Source organism: Hippoglossus hippoglossus, chromosome 12 (assembly GCF_009819705.1).
Source record: "Hippoglossus hippoglossus isolate fHipHip1 chromosome 12, fHipHip1.pri, whole genome shotgun sequence".
Taxonomy (NCBI): domain Eukaryota; kingdom Metazoa; phylum Chordata; class Actinopteri; order Pleuronectiformes; family Pleuronectidae; genus Hippoglossus; species Hippoglossus hippoglossus.
In genome coordinates this window covers 20,235,382-20,252,881 of record NC_047162.1, presented here as the reverse complement: position 1 = coordinate 20,252,881, position 17,500 = coordinate 20,235,382, and the positions used below count along the sequence as shown (strand labels likewise).

The 17,500-nt window shown below is 45.9% G+C and overlaps 1 protein-coding gene across 1 annotated transcript in view; it reads right to left on the bottom strand.

Annotated features, from left to right (window-relative positions):
* Nucleotides 1–17,500, bottom strand: part of gfra2b (GDNF family receptor alpha 2b) — a 42,971-nt gene that overhangs the window by 25,040 nt on the left and 431 nt on the right. The window contains exons 2-3 of the mRNA XM_034601577.1: nucleotides 16,635–16,934; nucleotides 1,955–2,032 (exon numbers count right to left, since the gene is read on the bottom strand). Of these exons, the coding sequence (XP_034457468.1) occupies nucleotides 1,955–2,032; nucleotides 16,635–16,934 (378 nt within the window). The remainder of the gene's footprint in view (nucleotides 1–1,954; nucleotides 2,033–16,634; nucleotides 16,935–17,500) is intronic.

Genomic DNA, 17,500 nt, shown 5'->3' with positions numbered 1-17,500 from the left:
TGTATTATCCTCTTATCTCTCCCTCCAACACACACACACACACACACACACACACACACACACACACACACACACACACACACACAGACACACACAGGCTCATCCTTGCTTCGTCTTTATCTGCTTTGACCATTCTGAGACTTTGACTGTGGATCTTCACATCATGCTTTCAGATCGCAGTCGACCGGTGATGTGAGAGCCACACTGACTGTCGCACACACACACACACACACACACACACACACACACACACACACACACACACACACACACACACACACCTCCAGTCCTGCATATTGTATGTGTGGAGATTGATGTCATGTTTTCTGAAGGTGTTATAGGTGGGATATTGGAAATAATTGAAATGTTACACACCACCTGCACTGCCACACTCTGCTGGTGTGTGTGTGTGTGTGTGTGTGTGTGTGTGTGTGTGTGTGTGTGTGTTGGAGAGAGACACCAACACAGAGAGAGAGTGAGAAAGTGCTTTTGAAGTTGCATTGGTTGCAGCTCTCCTGCTTTGACCATGTTTGTACTTGTGTTGTGTTAATCTGACAGAGCAGAACCCAATTTACAGAGCTGCGAGTCTATTTCACAGCTGTTTGACCACACACACACACACACACACACACACACACACACACACACACACACACACACACACACACACACACACACACACACACACACACACACACAGTGTAAATGACGATGTATTGCTCGGGGCTTCTGACATTTAAACACTCCTCAGAAACATGTGTGAAGCCGACACAGAGTCGGAGTGAGAGTGTGTGTGTGTGCGGCAGGTCCACTGTGCTGTGACCAATCAGAGGGCTGCTGATGGAGTGATAGAGGGTGAGGATCAGACGGGTGAACGAGTGAAATGTAGTGAAACATGATGAGGTTCAGCCGCTCTATCATTTCAGAATATCATAGAAAACACAAAATCCAAGATTCTTCAACAGGAAAATAAGATAAAAGAAGAGATCAGAACTGAAGTCCTGACGTGTTCCTGACGTGTTCCTGACGTGTTCCTGACGTGTTCCTGACGTGTTCCTGGCATGTTCCTGACGTGTTCCTGACGTGTTCCTGACGTGTTCCTGACGTGTTCCTGACATGTTCCTGACGTGTTCCTGACGTGTTCCTGACGTGTTCCTGACGTGTGCCTGACGTGTTCCTGACGTGTTCCTGACGTGTTCCTCACATGTTACTGTGACGTGTTGATGAGGTTTCTAACACGTGACGGACGTGAAACTGGAAGAACACAAACATCTCAGGATGAAGAAGAGGAGCCGAACACGTAGAAGACGAAGACGTCCACTTGGAAACACGAGGAGGTTCCAGATCTTCTGGTGATGAGGGCCGACGCCGGTGTGGATGAGCTGTAAACAACAACACTGATCTTTCCACAGCAGAGTTTATACGTCATGTCCCGCCTCCTGCTGCTCTACAGGCTCCGCCCCTGCTGCTCTACAGGCTCCGCCCCTCGCCTGGATGTTCCCACATGTTCCTGTTTGAACGAGTCGACCCGACAACCTGCTGCTGCTGCTTCACAGACACTAACTACACAGTCCAACACTTAATTAATGACTCGCTGTTCTTTCAGGACGAGCGAGATGAGCAGTGTTTAAACGCTTTGAGCTAAAAATAGAGGGGAAGGATACTCGAGTGTAAGCGATACCTCAGCGTTTTTGGGACGTTTGTGTGTAATCCTGGGATCTGACGGGTGATTAGCTGCAGACGGACGATGGGTCGTTCACGTCTCTGATGTAAAACAGAGAAGTGAAGTTTATCGTCTCTGACCTTCAAAGATGAGAAATGGGTTGTTCATGAAAGTATGGCTTCACACACACACACACACACACACACACACACACACACACACACACACACACACACACACGCGCACACACACACACACACACACACACACACACACTCACGGCAGCCTTACCTGAGATGATGGATGCGTGTCGGTATCCCTCGGAGAAATGGATCGGCTCGTACGGAGACGTCTCGTAAAACTCTTCCCCTGGAAAACAACAGAAAACAGACATGTTCAGCTAGTGCACACACACACACACACACACACACACACACACACACACACACACACACACACACACACACACACACACACACAATGCTAGGTACACACATGATGAAACTAGAATCTCCGCCCTGTGATTGTTTGTCTCCACCAACCGCTGCAGTTTCAGTCACATACATTCAACAGACTCATGAGGTCACTGTGACCTTTGACCTTTGCAATCTAATCAATTCAAGTGTCAGTGAACACTTGTACCAAAGTTGAAAGAATTATCTTGAGTGTTTCTTCAGATGAGGTGTTATCAGGTGTTTAGTGAGATGACTGTGACCTTTGAAGAAATGTGTTCAAGGTGTTCCTGAGTTTCTTCTTCACAAGAGATCGACGTCGTGAAAACATTTTACCTCCGGCACCAGATTCTCTTATTTCCTGCGTCGTGTCGTTAAGTGAGCAGAGAGTTATTGTGTGAATGTTTCGTGACGACTGCAGTTTTCTGCACAAAAACACGAGTCATCATCTTTTAGTTTGAATCCTTTTCACACTGTGATCATTCAGACAGTGATTTGTCTTAATCTGATCCGAGGTCTGTTTGCGAGCCGACCGGCGTCACGTCTCGTGTTCCCTCAGCCTCTGTTCCGCTGCCAGGGAGCGTTGTTCCCTCTGTTCTCTAATGGATCAAGGACGAGAGACAAAAGCCTCTGAGAGCGACGACTGTAAATCACTGAGCCAAACTCCGACAAATATTGAATGAGCTCAGTTTGTCTGTGTTTCTGATTCTGTCTCTGAGCTCAGATTCTCCTCCGTCTGTCTTCAGATCCCGGTTTCATCCGTCAATATTTTACAACTCAAACTTCAGTCGCCTTCTACAAATATCGTGTTGCTGTGAGATGACGACAAATTTACATTTTCCCAGCTGAGCGGTAAAAGAAGTTGTAAAGAAACCGTCTGTCAGATGGAGCTGTAATAAGAATTATCACCTTATACTGAAGTTAATTAAAACCTTTCAACAGCAGAACGAGTCCGACTTTAGAAGAATAAAGAAGATGAAATAATTGAAGATGAAACAGAATAATAACTGTCACAGAGAGAATAAATCTTTTCACAGTAAACTTTTCACCTGAAGTTTTCTGGGACTTTTTTCCAGATTCGTGACGATCTGACGATTTTTATATTCTGATTGATCTTGAAGACGAGTTATTTCTCAAGTGGATCTTTATCCAACTTTCTCTGTTTTGATTCTAACCTTCTTCCTGTGTTTAATCTGATGAATCTCTGGGTTTACCTTAAATTATTCTTGTATTTACAGTTGATGTATTGTCAGGCGTCCTTGTGTGTTTAGAAAGACGCTAATTAATAAAGGTTTAATTTATATTTATAGTATTTTCATGACATTTTATGACATTTATGACCTAAATTGCAGCCAGCCACCAGGGGGCGATGGAGATGAGCTGTCATGTCTTCAATGATCTATGTTATGATGTGTTTGTCAGAATCAAACAGCCGACGGGACGTTGTCAACAACCAGTTGGTTTTCAGCTTCATTTCTTTATATTTTTTTACATAAATAAAAACTGAATAAATGACACACATAAAAAGACACACTTCAGCTGTGTGTGTGTGTGAGAGAGAGAGTGTGTGTGTGTGTGTGTGTGTGTGTGTGAGAGAGAGTGTGTGTGTGTGTGTGTGACTGTGTGTGTGTGTGTCTTTGACATATTACGTGTTGTTTACATCCTGATGAATCCGCCTGCAGCTGCTGAGATATGAGCTTATTGCTCGTTGACCTTGTGTTTGACCGACTCTGCTTCCTTCAAAATAAAATCACCTCCTGCATGTGTGAGAGGTTTTTATTGATCAGAAAACTATTCTCCATCAGACGAGTAACAATTGTATCAGTATGTGTTCTGTTATTACAGAAAAGCCAACAGAGGGGATGTAAAGTGTTTATTCTGACACAAAAGAGGCGAAAGTCTAAATTTTTTCACCTGGTGCTGTGACACAAATCCGACCATGACTCTGGAACTGACTCCAGAAATTCTAAATGTGGCCTTGATGCACGAGCTTAGCATCGACTCACCAGCAGTTGATCAAAGAGCTTGTTTTCCTTTTACCTTTACCAGGAAACGGAGGATTACGGCAGACCGCTCCCAGCAGCAGCGTTTCCTCATCCTGCAGGTAAACACTCAGCAGACAGAAGCTTATGCCTCTGAAGGCAGCGTGACCTGTTCTCTGGCGTCTCCAGGAACACTCTGTGCCAGCTTCTCCAGAGTTAACAACTTCTGCTCATTTGGTGGTTTTGTCTTTAATCTTTGCACCGAGCGTCAGCGCGCCAGGAAACTCCACCGCCGGTTCGCTCCACCGCCGGTTCGCTCCGGCTTCAACACGTGCTCTGAATTTCTCTGCAGTCGTTCGCCACCCAGGAGCACTGGTGTGGCATTTAGCAGCGACGCTCCCTCCCACTGCTCCACTGGCACAGCTCCTGCCTAAACTCACAGAGCTGAGATCAGCGTATCCCGGGGAGCTTCAACTAATTTACTCTTATGGAGCTGAATAATACTTCATGAGAGATAAACAGCTACAGACAAGTGGAGCCACAACCAGGAGGGAGGACACAGACGGTGGTGTTCCAACGGTCTCTCGTCACGTGTTGCAACAGAGACACCAGCTGTAGATCGTGTGCAGCTATAGGAAAGAGTTGATTTCTCCACAGGAAGGATCTGGAGGTTTTAGAGTAGAGAGCTCTCTAAATAAATACTGGAAACGAGAACAAACGGTGTCTATTCCTGGCTGCTGGGGTCCATAGATTGGTTCTGAGGGTAGATGAAAGAAACACTAAAAACAGCCGTTTGGCTCCGAGTCGACAATTTGTGCTGCATCAGGAGGAGCAGCTTCACTTCCTGAACCTGGGGAGAGGAGTCTGTGTCAGTGCAGCATGTATGTCCATCCATTCATTCATATGTCCATCTGTCCATTCATCCATTCATTCACCTGTCCTTCCATTCATTCACCTGTCCATCTGTCCATTCATCCATTCATTCATCTGTCCATCCATTCATTCACCTGTCCATCTGTCCATTCATCCATTCATTCACCTGTCCATCTGCCCAGAGTTCTGGGTCTTCTTCAGAATGTCCCCTGAGGAAATGTCCAAAGAAAGGATCCTGATCCGATGCCTGAACCACGTCACCTGAGTCCTTTGGAAATGAGTTTTATGATTTGCTCGAGTTCTTTACGTGGAGCAGCAGCTCTGAACTGAAAACATCACAGCATCATAGGATCTTAGAAACTAGAAACTTGTTTCCGACTTCACAGAAAACTGACAATCATTCACCTTCAGGAACATAATAATTGTTCAGCTTGTCCTGATGAATCACGTGGTTTCCTCACTGAGGCGTTGTCATTGGAAACCAGCGATTTACAGTAACAGGGACACTGCGTCTGGACAGGGACGCTGATGCAGAGGTTTTCAAATGTCTTCACAGAATGAAACAGGGACGGTTCATTCCTTTGTCTTTAGGTTTTATATTTAAAGAACATGATCAGTATTTAATCATCACTGTGACTTTCAGCAGGAGGCAGATGTGACAACGTCTGTAGTCATTTAAATGTTCTGCTCAGCCGCACGTTTAATGATAACACACTGTTTCACCTGAAGGTTAATTATCACAGACATGTTCTTGAATTATGAGCCACCTTGAAAACATGAGCGTGTGTGTGTGTGTGTGTGTGTGTGTGTGTGTGTGTGTGTGTGTGTGTGTGTGTGTGTGTGTGTGTGTGTGTGTGTAAATACAGACGCAGCGTCAGATAGTGTGTTAATGTACAGGTAATCCAGCCTGAGGGTGAGATAGCGGTGATGAAAAACAGGACAGATGTTTATGTATGAACAGTGATTTCACCTGCAGGCGTGGACACACACTCTGCTCACACACACACTCAACACACACACTCTGCTCACACACACACTCAACACACACACACTCAACACACACACTCAACACACACACCTGGCTCCGCTTGACAGGAAACATGAAGAATGTTCTGAATCAAACTTGTGTGTTTTCTGCTCGAGGCGTTTTCTTTATTGAGGTTATCAACTTCTGCAGTTATTGACATCTGGAGACAATTATTGGATCCAAGTGGAGCCAATAAAAGTGAAGCACGATCACATCGTCACAACATCACAACATCTAAATCATTGTGTCTGACAGACGTGGAGGGGAAGTGGAAATACTAAAACAACACTGTGGAGATAATCCATTACGAGGACGATCCAAACAGTCTCCTTATGAAACCACATTTAAATTCACTGGATCCAGAGTTTTATTCAGATCTGCACCAAATTACACATAAATCTGATCCATGAATATCAGATGCATGAATGATTCTCTGGGAAATCAAGGAAAACGTCACAATGTTAAACAAAGAGCTCTTCTCCTCTGATCCAGACTCTTAGTTCCACATCGTGTCCTTCCAACACGTTGACAAACAGAGAAACAACAGAGAAACAGAGCATCAGCTGTGAAATCCACGTTTGTGCTGGAGGTGAATCCTGAAGAGTCGTCTCCCTGGACTCAGACAAACACGGTTCATCACTGAAGTAAACCAGGGAACATTTCATTCACCAGTCGGAGCAGATCTGTGCCGTGTTGTTCCAGGTCGTCAGCAGATGTTTTCAATCAGCGTGAGTGTAATGAAACACTCGTGGGATTTCAAGATGGTTGATTGCTCTTCATGATTGTGAAGAAAAGCTGAGACTCTCAGACGCTCAGATTATAACGGACGGAGGGAAAGGACGCGACGACTCTGGAGGCCGCCGGGGAGCTGTGGCGTGCACGGCATGAATCAGAGCTGCATGCGTGCACGTTGCCTGCTTGCATGTAGAACTGTGTGTGTGTGTGTGTGTGTGTGTGTCAAGGTGTGTGTAAACAGCTGAATTTGAGAAATCCCAAAGTGCTGAGTTGCTCTTCTCCCTGACGCTCGGCTCAGCTTTCACTGCCCCTTTAATTATTACTGAGAGAGAGAGAACAGTGTCCAGCCTCAGATGTTCTTCACCACATCTTCTATTTTCTCTCCGTCACAACCTCCTCTGTGTTTTCTATCGTCTGCTCTTCAACTGGACGGTTGTAGTTAGAATCAAAAATGACTCATCCTATAAACTGTTCATCTGCGAACTCCTTCAAGTCTTTACTCTTTTTAATCCCTCAGTTATATATGTTGTTTTTATATATATATATAGATATATATATAGGTGTTTTCACAACCGACTGAAGACAGGTTCATTATGAAGGTGACGTCTCAGCATCAAACACCAACAGGTCCAACCTCAACAACCACAGCCCTGATAAGACTGAATCATTTCTGTCCGCTACGAACAAACAGACAGGACATCACTGTGGACATTTCAGAAATCATTGAAAGATCCGTCTAACAAAAGATTGTAAAAAAATGTACGTACGTTAAAAGATTTCTGCAGTTTTCACCAAAGTAAATCTGAGACTCTGGAAACGTAGATTCACAAACGGTGGAAACCAGCTGTGACGAACTGGTCCTTCAGTTCCTCCTGCAGCTCCTAACAGCAACTTCTCACCAAACCATCAGGACAACGAGGCTGTTCACACCAACTATCTAAAATACACCAAACCACTGATTAAACTACAAATACATGTCGGTTGGGGCTAGGACTATATTTTCAAAATAAAAGACCATCAAGGTCTTGAGTGTTTTCAAGGTAGATCTTAGAAATAAGTAAAGCTAGAAATAAAGTCTGTTCCTGTTGCCAGTAGGTGGCGCTGTGACTATAAGTGAATATTAGTATGTAGAGGTCCAGGGTTCAGTTAATAAAACTCCCCCCCCCCCCCCCCTCCAGTTCAGGGTTAATTAATGAATAAAGTTCAGTGACTCAGACACACAACGCCCAGTCAGTGTCGGAGTCATCGCTCCGACTCCATCGATACTGAGGCTGACGGGTCAGTGCACGTGGCATCGACCAGCGGTTCAGCATGTTAGTGTGTCTGTGAGCTTTGTGTCTGTGAGCTTTGTGTCTGTGAGCTTTGTGTCCAGCGACTGGTCCCAGAGCTGCTGCTGCTGCTGCTGCTTCCAACGCTGCTGTTTAGCATCAAGACACATAAATGGCTCATTTACCAGTCTGACTAATGACGGATGTGTTTAGCATGAGTGCTAATGAGCGAGCTGGAGGCTGATTGGTTTTTACTCCACAGAGACACACCAGTGTTCAGGGGCTCACTCGCAGCTGCCTGACACACACACACACACACACACACACACACACACACACACTAACACGCTAATACACACTGACACGCTAATACACACACTAATACACACACACACACATGAATACACACTGACACGCTAATACACACACTAATACACACACACATGAATACACACTAACACGCTAATACGCACTAACACACACTAACACGCTAATACACACTAACACGCTAATACACACTGACACACACACACACACACACACACACTCACACACTAACACACACACTCACACTCACAAACACACACACTCACTCATGTTGTTGAGCGCTCGACCTCTGGGTCACAGCCCTGGTATCGACCCCACGACAGCAGAGGAGCGTGTCCGTGTCTCTTCATCGTCTCGTTTGACAAACAGCTGACGAACACTCAGACGTGTGAAAGCTCCTCGTCACCTGTCGGCTCCACTGAGGCACAGATAATTACAATCTTATCTCAAGTTAGAGTTGCTCTGTGGAGTTTCTGGCAAAGAGACGATGTTCACACCTGACGACCGCAGCAGGTTCACTGCGACCTGATGAATCTGGATTCATGTGAACTCGCCCTGAGGACGGCTGTTGGTCGTGTGCATCACTTTGTGGCCGATGTTTACCGTCCTCAGTGTCTGCGTCCAGAGGGACGAGATATACAACGTGTCCGTGTAGAGGACCAGATGTGAGCCAATGGGTTTTACACACTCGCTGGGTGTCCACTAGAGGGCACACCACGGGGCGTACACAGCTATCGGATTCATGTTCTGTAAATAAAACACATGGGGACATTGGAGGTCTCGCACTGCCCCTAGTGTTCATGTGTGTATTGCATCTTGTGGATGCGTCGTGTTCATTTGTAAGGACGCTGTGAAAAATACGATAAAAGCTTTCAGAAGACAGACGGCTCCGTTTATTTCTGTTTACGCAGCTAACGTTGAACAGTAATGAGACTTCATGTCTGACTTCATGCTGCTTCCACCAACACAACACAACACAACACAACACAACACAACACAACACAATAGCCAACCCCCCCCCCCCCCCCCCCCCCCTCTCTCCACTCAAGCTGTCAAAGACAGAGAGAAGTCGTGGCTGGAGGAAGATGAGACAAACGTAATGAGCTCTCATGGGAACAAACCACCAGCACATACTGTATCCTATGGTATGTATTTATGTAAAGTAGGACCAGTGTTTACTCACACACACACACACACACACACACACACACACACACACACACACACACACACACACACACACACACACACACACACACAGTAATTACAGATTAGGGCGGAAATTATTCTCAGTTTCTTCTTCGGTAAAGCTCAGCTAAGAACGTATTCACTCATTAAGGATAAAGAAAACAAATCATTTATCCTCCCTCTCTCTTCCCCCCATTACACACATACACACACAAACACACACACACACACACACACACACACACACACACACACACACACACACACACACATTGTTAATTAATTTCATTTGTCTCCTCTTTTCTGCCCCTGTAGAACATGTCCTGTTCCACCTGCAGACCTCCCCCCCCCCCGATACGACACCATTTAAATCTCCCTGCACAGATTCAGAACATCATTACTTTTTGGAGGCCAAGGTGCAGACGGGTGAATACAGTTTATTCTTATCTTGTGCTCTGAGTGAAATTCAGAAAATGTAAAAACTGCACAGCTTTATCTCATAATGTGATTTTTTTAAACTGTGTGTTGCTAATGATTTATTCAGCGTCTGCGTCTCGACACATTACTCGCGCTGTGGATTCAGCCGTCGGTGGATGTTGTTCCTCTGTGGTCACCACAGGGAAAATTAATCAGTTTGATAATAACCTTTACAAGGAAATTAACCAGTTACCAGTTTACAGAGATAAAACAGGAACGTGTGTGGAATAATCCGTATCACAGCGTCTGACTCAGACTCGCGAGCAGCAGAGAAACACGCCTGTGACGTAACTTCTCAAATAGACAAGCATCACATCTCCAGCAACGACGTGTTTGTCCTGGTTTTCACAGGCGACGACTCACGTGACCCCTGTGACTCGTTTCTTTAGTAAATATCTGTCTCACTTCCGTTGTGGTTGTGTTTTCCTTTAACGCACTTAAAGATACCAAACAACAACATGGTGGATATTTTTCATGTAAAATCAAAAGCATTAGAAATCCCCAAAATAGTCCAGACAGGGTTAAGAAGTGAGTGGAGCTGGTTTAGTATCAAATACACAACGAGCTGCTGCTGAGGCTAAACTGAGCCACCTCAGTTCTCCGTCTCCAGCAGGAACAGCAGGCCACCGAGCCTTTAGTCGCACCAGGAGCTCCGAGGTGAAGGAATCAGCCGCCCTGCAGGGGGCCACCGTGACCGGCTCTCCCGTGAGACCGCCTCCAGGTATCAGCCAATCCCTGAGCAGATCAGCCTCAAGCCTCCGCTCTCCGGTCACAACCACCAGTAAGAATAACGCACTCGGTGTCACACTGACGGTTTATTTCCCCTCCGAACTTCTCTCACGCTTTAATGTGGCAGTTTCACTTTGTTCTGTTTCTGTTTTCTTTTATATTGAAGCTCATCGATTTAGAGGAAACTGACCAGTGTGTCCTCACTCGTGTGTCCTCACTCGTGTGTCCTCACTCGTGTGTCAGACATCGTTCTCCTGTTTCTGTCTCTGACCTCAAAGAGTCAACGTGTGAGGAACAGCCTCAAACGGACCCTGACGTGTCTTCTGATCCGTTTGGTGTGGACAAAGAAGTTAGCCCAGTTCTACACCCGGTTAGTGCTGCCAGGCTAGTTCTTATGGAAGGGGGTCACGTGATCAGAGCCTGACCAATAGGCCAAGGTTATGTCGTGACTTAAAAAACCCAATAGGCAAGCGGAGTGTCTACGCCATTGTTTCCAAACTAAATCAGGACCAGTGTTTCCATTCTGCTCCATTTTACTGGCTCTGAAAGTTCAGAGTAGTGTGGACGTCAGACGTATCTGCAGCAGAGTGGATGAGTTATCAGAAGATAAGTGTGGATGAGTCTGAGCACAGACACCTGACAGGGGAAACTCATTTTAGCTGATTGGAATTGCAACCTTGTTCTTTGGGTCACTCCCCAAAGCTTTGCTCTGCAGCTCAGCTCCTTCTTCACCACATCGGTCTGGTCCTACGCCTCCATCTCCTGCTCACACTGACCCGCCTCCATCTCCTGCTCCATCATCTCCTCATTTGTGAACAAGATCCCCAAAGAACTCCCTCATCGAGAACCCAAGCTGAGCAGAGCAATCCACCATCTCCTTTATATGTAGTTTTTATGTAAACCTGCATCGTACGGAGGTGAAAACATTTCCTTCTCGGTGCAGGGAGTCACTCACATCTTCACACTCGTCCCTCTTCAGCACCAGGACACAAAATGGCGACAGGACGAGCTTCTATCCAGGAAACCGAGTCGGAGCCGGATGATGTTTGAAGTGAAGCTCAGGTGGAAGAACTTAGAGAATCCAGCCTCAGTGTTTATATCAGGAGAGAAACTGCATTTATCTGAATATTGACCTCGTCTGTTCCACATCTGACTGTGTTTGAAATGGTTTTCTCCTCGTGTCTCTGTTAGAGCCTCAGGCACACACACACACACACACACACACACACACACACACACACACACACACACACACACACACACACACACACACACACAGACAGACAGACACACTTAATAGGGTAATGATTGCCGTTCTCGAGCGTGGTTTAATGGACCAGCAAACAACAAACATCACACCACGCGTCGGCCCGGTCGGTGGCTCGTGATGGATCTTTGTGGAACAATCACAAATCGAATCTCCATATATCTGCTCAGATGTGTTCAACAGGCCGAAGTGAAAAGAGTCCGACGGTGATTCATTGAACCTTTTACTGTTTCTGGCTCCAAACACTTTGCAATCAAAAGTTTTCCCTCGAACGCGACAACGAGTCGTCTTCAAACGGTTTAACGACGCTGGTTTAACCTGAGAGTCCGTCCTCCTTTAATGAAAAACAGAAAACAATTGGTTTGATCTTTCTCTCCCTCCTCTTCTATCTGATCTCAAGTCTCTGATCTCCTCCTCTTCCTCCTCCTCCTCCTCCTCCTCTTCCTCCTCTTCCTCCTCCTCCTCCTCCTCCTCTTCTATCTGATCTCATGTCTCCTCCTCTTCCTCCTCCTCCTCCTCCTCCTCCTCCTCCTCCTCCTCCTCTTCCTGTTCGTCAGCCTCACGTTGCCTCTTGCTCCGTCAGGTGTTGTCATGACTTTGATGTGATTCCCTGCTGCTCAGTGTTTCCCCCCCGACTCTGAGTCTGTGACGGTGAAACTCAGCTGATTCGTCTGTGGTCAAAACAATTAGCATCACGTTCTATTAACCACCTGATTCATATTTAGAAATATCAGCAAATGATAAATGATTGAAGTGTAATTAATCACACAAATGAAGTCAGTTTGAAGTTTGGATCAAAGGCACATGTGATGTTTATAATTATTTTAAATACATTTTAGTGTAAAGTGCTTATAGATGCTACAGGAAGTACAACGTGCTGCTGCAGAGATATTCAATCACCTCCTGATTTATGGTTTATGAGTTTGTGAGGGTTCAGTTTCACCTTGTTCTCTTGAATGTGGATGATACTGTTCACGCTCGAGTCCGAGTCCGATCTGATGAATAACATCGTTCTCTGCTCTCATGTTGTTGGATAAGGTTTGAAATCCGTGTGATGAAGACTCCAGACACAGACATGAGGAAGGACGAGGAGCTCTCTAACATCGGAGCCTGAAGCTGAATGAGACCAGCTGTAAGTGGGGCAGAGGAGAACTTCTCTCGAGTCAGTTTACATGAGAATCTGCTGCAGGACAATGGAGGTGATGGATCCAGACTGAGAAGTGAAATGATGAGTTACTTCATTATTAATGGTTCTATTGTTTATTCACTGGAATTAATGGACGACTAATAAACTGGCAATATTCTCATATGAATCAGTTTTATGTCCCTTTGGTCGTTTTGCACCTTTTCTGTCATTTTACATCTTCGTCTTTACGACGGATCATCTTGACAAAACTGAACTTGGAGTTCTTTATTCCAGATGTGAAACAGGAGCCACTCAGTTGTCTGTTGTTGTATCGTGTCAGTTACCCAGTGAAAACCTGACGGCTCATTAATATGCACCGGACTGTTTACACGACACTTCATCACCAAACTCACATTTCAAACATTAACTTTGACATTTTCCTTCTCCAGAGTTTTTGAGCTTTTCTGTTTCATATAAAGACATTTCCCTGGTTGACCTGCTCTTCAGTGCTGACCCTCACTATGTTCTTATTCAAATACTTTTTCCAAACTCTGCTCGAGCGGATCCTTGAACTCGGACGAAGGAAAATTTTAATTATTTCAGTCTCACCTGCTCCTTCTGTCTGGATCCTGTTTTAACTTTTTAAAAAGGAAAAGCCAACAAATCCTCCCCCGCCTCGTTAAATATTCATGCGTGAGTGCGACGCGGAGGAGACGCTGCAGAGGGAAAAGTCTTTTGTTAATTGTCACATGAAAGAAGAGAAGAGCTGGAAATTAAAAGTGCAGGATTCTCTGTCCCACACACGGAATATCACATTGTGTGCGATGTAATTAAACATGCAGCAGATGAACTGTGGCCTGAGACAGAAAGCGTCTCTGTGATCGGCCCGATGAGCTGAACGTCTCTGTTCACACACTGACATCCTGCTCACATCTTTCATCTGATGTGAAGATCCCAGACTCAAGGTCTCACTCAAACACTCTCACCCTTGAAATCCTGCCCACTGAGGTTCTTTTGTTCTGTGCTGGTTCTGCTGCGGCTGCTGGTGTCGTCTGCCATTTATTATCCTGCTCAAGGTTTTGGACAGAAATGAACTGGTCCAGTCAGATTTCTTTCTGGGCGCTGACGGTCCCATCCTCTTTTAATTCTACTGAGACAACGTGTGGTTTGATGGATTCATTTCATTTTCTCTGTTTCCGTCAAAGTTGAGCTGTTTCCTAATTCAGGGGATTGATCTGTTGTGTCACAGCAGCACGACCGGACTGTCCCCTTCCAACGTGCGTCAGACAAATGTGTCCTAGTGTTCTCAGAAGGAAGCGGCCTGATACACAGCTTCGCTCATGAATTATTGTGTAGATACATTTTCATAGAATCTGCAAACTCCACAATAAACCCCTGCAGGAAACTGATGTTTACCACGTGTTTGGTAAAAGGATAAATCTCTCAGCTCGTACCAGTCGCTCCGCTGAAAATAACCTTTCCTCTCAGTTTCCTACAAAACCTCATTTCCAGAGTCACATGTGCAACAAGAGACCGACCACAGCTCAGCAGAGCTCAGTGTCACTTCAGTCGAGTTTGTTAGAATTCAGTAGAATTCAGAAGAGTTTGTAGGTTCTGTAAAGTTTGTTAGAGCTCAGTAAAGTTGTATAATCTATGTCAAAGTTCACTGAAGCTGTTGGTCCACTGTTAGTTTTTCAATGAATTTGACGCCTGTCTATGTGTGTGTGTGTGTGTGTGTGAGTGTGTGAGTGTGTGTGTGTGTGTGTGTGTGTGTGTGTGTGTGTGTGTGGCTCTGCTGGCACCACAGAGACATCCTGGAACTGAGAACAAAGAGAGAGGCTCTTAATGAGCTCTGCCACTGAGACCCAAACTAGGCCAGTCTGTGTGTGTGTGTGTGTGTCTGTGTGTGTGTGTGTGTGTGTGTGTGTGTGTGGACAGTATTCAGGTGTGTGTGTGTGACAGAGACAGTCGCCGCTCTGACAGAAAGTTGTGTCTCACAGCCCATCACCATGACGACAACACAAAGAGCTGCTACAGAAACTTGTTACGATGCCGGACTCAGTATCATTACCCACAATGCACCTGCAGTTTAAGGTGCGTGAGTCTCATGGCACTTCCTGTATGTAGATGTGATCTCATCTGTCAGGACCCACCCTGATCAGGGGACATCACCTGAGGACATCAATCACTCGTCTCCCTGGAGACGCTGACGACCTCACACGACTGTTTTCACTCGGTTCACACCTGGAAACACGAGCAGCAGGAGAATCACAGAGTTCTCGTTTAAAGTTATTGCTTTTAGAGGAAGTTAATAACTGAAGATTCTTATCGTCTCTCGTGTGGACTGTGGCAGCAGGACACTTGGAGACAGAGACACCCCCGCTGGCCTCATTTTAAACCCTGACATTAAAGTTTTCATTATCTGCTCAGATTATTTAAACGTGAGCCCGAGGCCTGATCTTAAATACTGCAGAGACAGCAACATAAATAAAGGATGAACTATTGTAAAATAGACTCGAGCAGTGACGTCGCCTGAGGACATTTATCAGACTTCACACGACTGTTCTCACAGATTAAATCCTGCAGAACTCCTGGAAACATGTTTTTATTTGAGGGAGTTCTCTTTAAAGTCTGTGAGAATTCTCAACCTGTGTTTGGAACGAGCTGTTTGATCTGCAGGTTCCAGCTTTCCTTTCTGAAACTGTAAAAGTGACCTGAGGTGATTGAGCCGCAGCAAACGAAGAACCTGAAGTGAAGAGCTGCTGCTGGACGTTGTCTCCATGACGACGTCACTCTGGCTGAAGAGCTCCAGCTGCTGCTCAGCGGTTTACTCAAAGTTTAAAGTCGACGTGTCGCTGCACGTTATCACAAAAACAGAAATATTAGACACTACTTTAGTTTTTCTGTGTTTTAATCGTCGTTCACATTTCCCGGTGAGTTTAACCCAGTTCACCAAGTCACAGTCACCTGTCACCTCTGAGAACTGTCAGCCAATCAGAGGAGAGGCCCTGAGCGCCCTGTTGTTGCTCCAGAGAGAAACATGACAGAAGATTTAAAACTACACTGAGATGATTTTAGTTTCTTTAAACCACAAATGCACCACATCCCGCTCGCTCACATCAGTCCTCTAAACATGATGCTTCATCAAAAGTCATGAACTTATCTTTGAGAAATCAGTGAACATTTAGAAAAACTGAAAACCAAAGAGACCAAAAGTTCCTGGTTCTGCTTCGTTAATCAAATCGGCCACAAATGTTCTGTCTGGACTCCTCCTCTTCACCGAGTGGAATGAAATCAGTTCAGTAGTTTTGTGACAAACAGATAAAGTCATGAAGACCACGTCTCTTTGACCGAGATTATGTGTAAAATGTGAGAATTTCACAATAAGAGCAGCAGCGACAGGCTCCAGTACTTTTCACATCAGAATCAAACACAAACACGTCAACGATTCAGACTCTGACGTGTGTGAGGTTCTCGTTATGTTCCATCAGGACCAACCAACAGGCGGCGGCTCTCTTACCCTCAGTCAGGCCCATGTGGATGCTCCAGTAGTTCTGCAGACACTGCAGCTCTTTCTTCATGCCTCTCTTGCAGCGGCAGTCGTACAGCGGCGAGTCCTGTAGCACCTCCAGCGCCCCCTGGCACTCCTTGGAGGCCAACATGGTGCTGCGCTCCTTGTCCCCGCCGGACAGGCACTGGCGCATGATCCGGTAGCGTGAGCTGCACTGGCTGTTCTGGTTGCACAGTTCTGAGGCTCGGACACAGTCCAGAGGTTCCCTCCAGCCGGGGGGGCCGAGCTCGGACTCACACACACACACATCTGCAGGAGAGAGAGAACGACAGAGGGATGAAAATCCGTCCTTCCATTTCTGAGCCACAAAGGATCCAACAGGTGGAATCTTCTCAGGCCAACATATCCCAGGATTCATTGCGTGGCGGTGATGAGGCTAACACACGAGCTACGTGGCTTCTAAGCTGCAGCTGCGACGTTAAGAGTAAAACCAGCTGGTGATGGATAAAGAAATCCTCTCTGAAGGTTCTGCCCCTGAACGTCAGGTCTTTACTGGAGAGGAAGACGCCTGCACCTCGCTGCCCGGACGTCTTCCCTCTTCTTGTTTAACGCAGTGACAGTTTGCTCTGATGTGACTCAACGTCTCAGGTCTGAGCTTCAGGGTCGAGGCCTGAACCTCGATTCCGCTGACGTCGGCTCTGAAGCAGCAGCTGCTTCTCTTCACTTGGTCAAATCAAGGCATGAGACTGATTTCAGGACCGAGGACAGCTCCACAGCTCAGAGCCAAAGTACATGTAATCTATTACCTTCAGTACAACTGTAAGGGTGGTGTGTAGAAATACAAGTACTCACTGAGTACAAGTACTCACTGAACC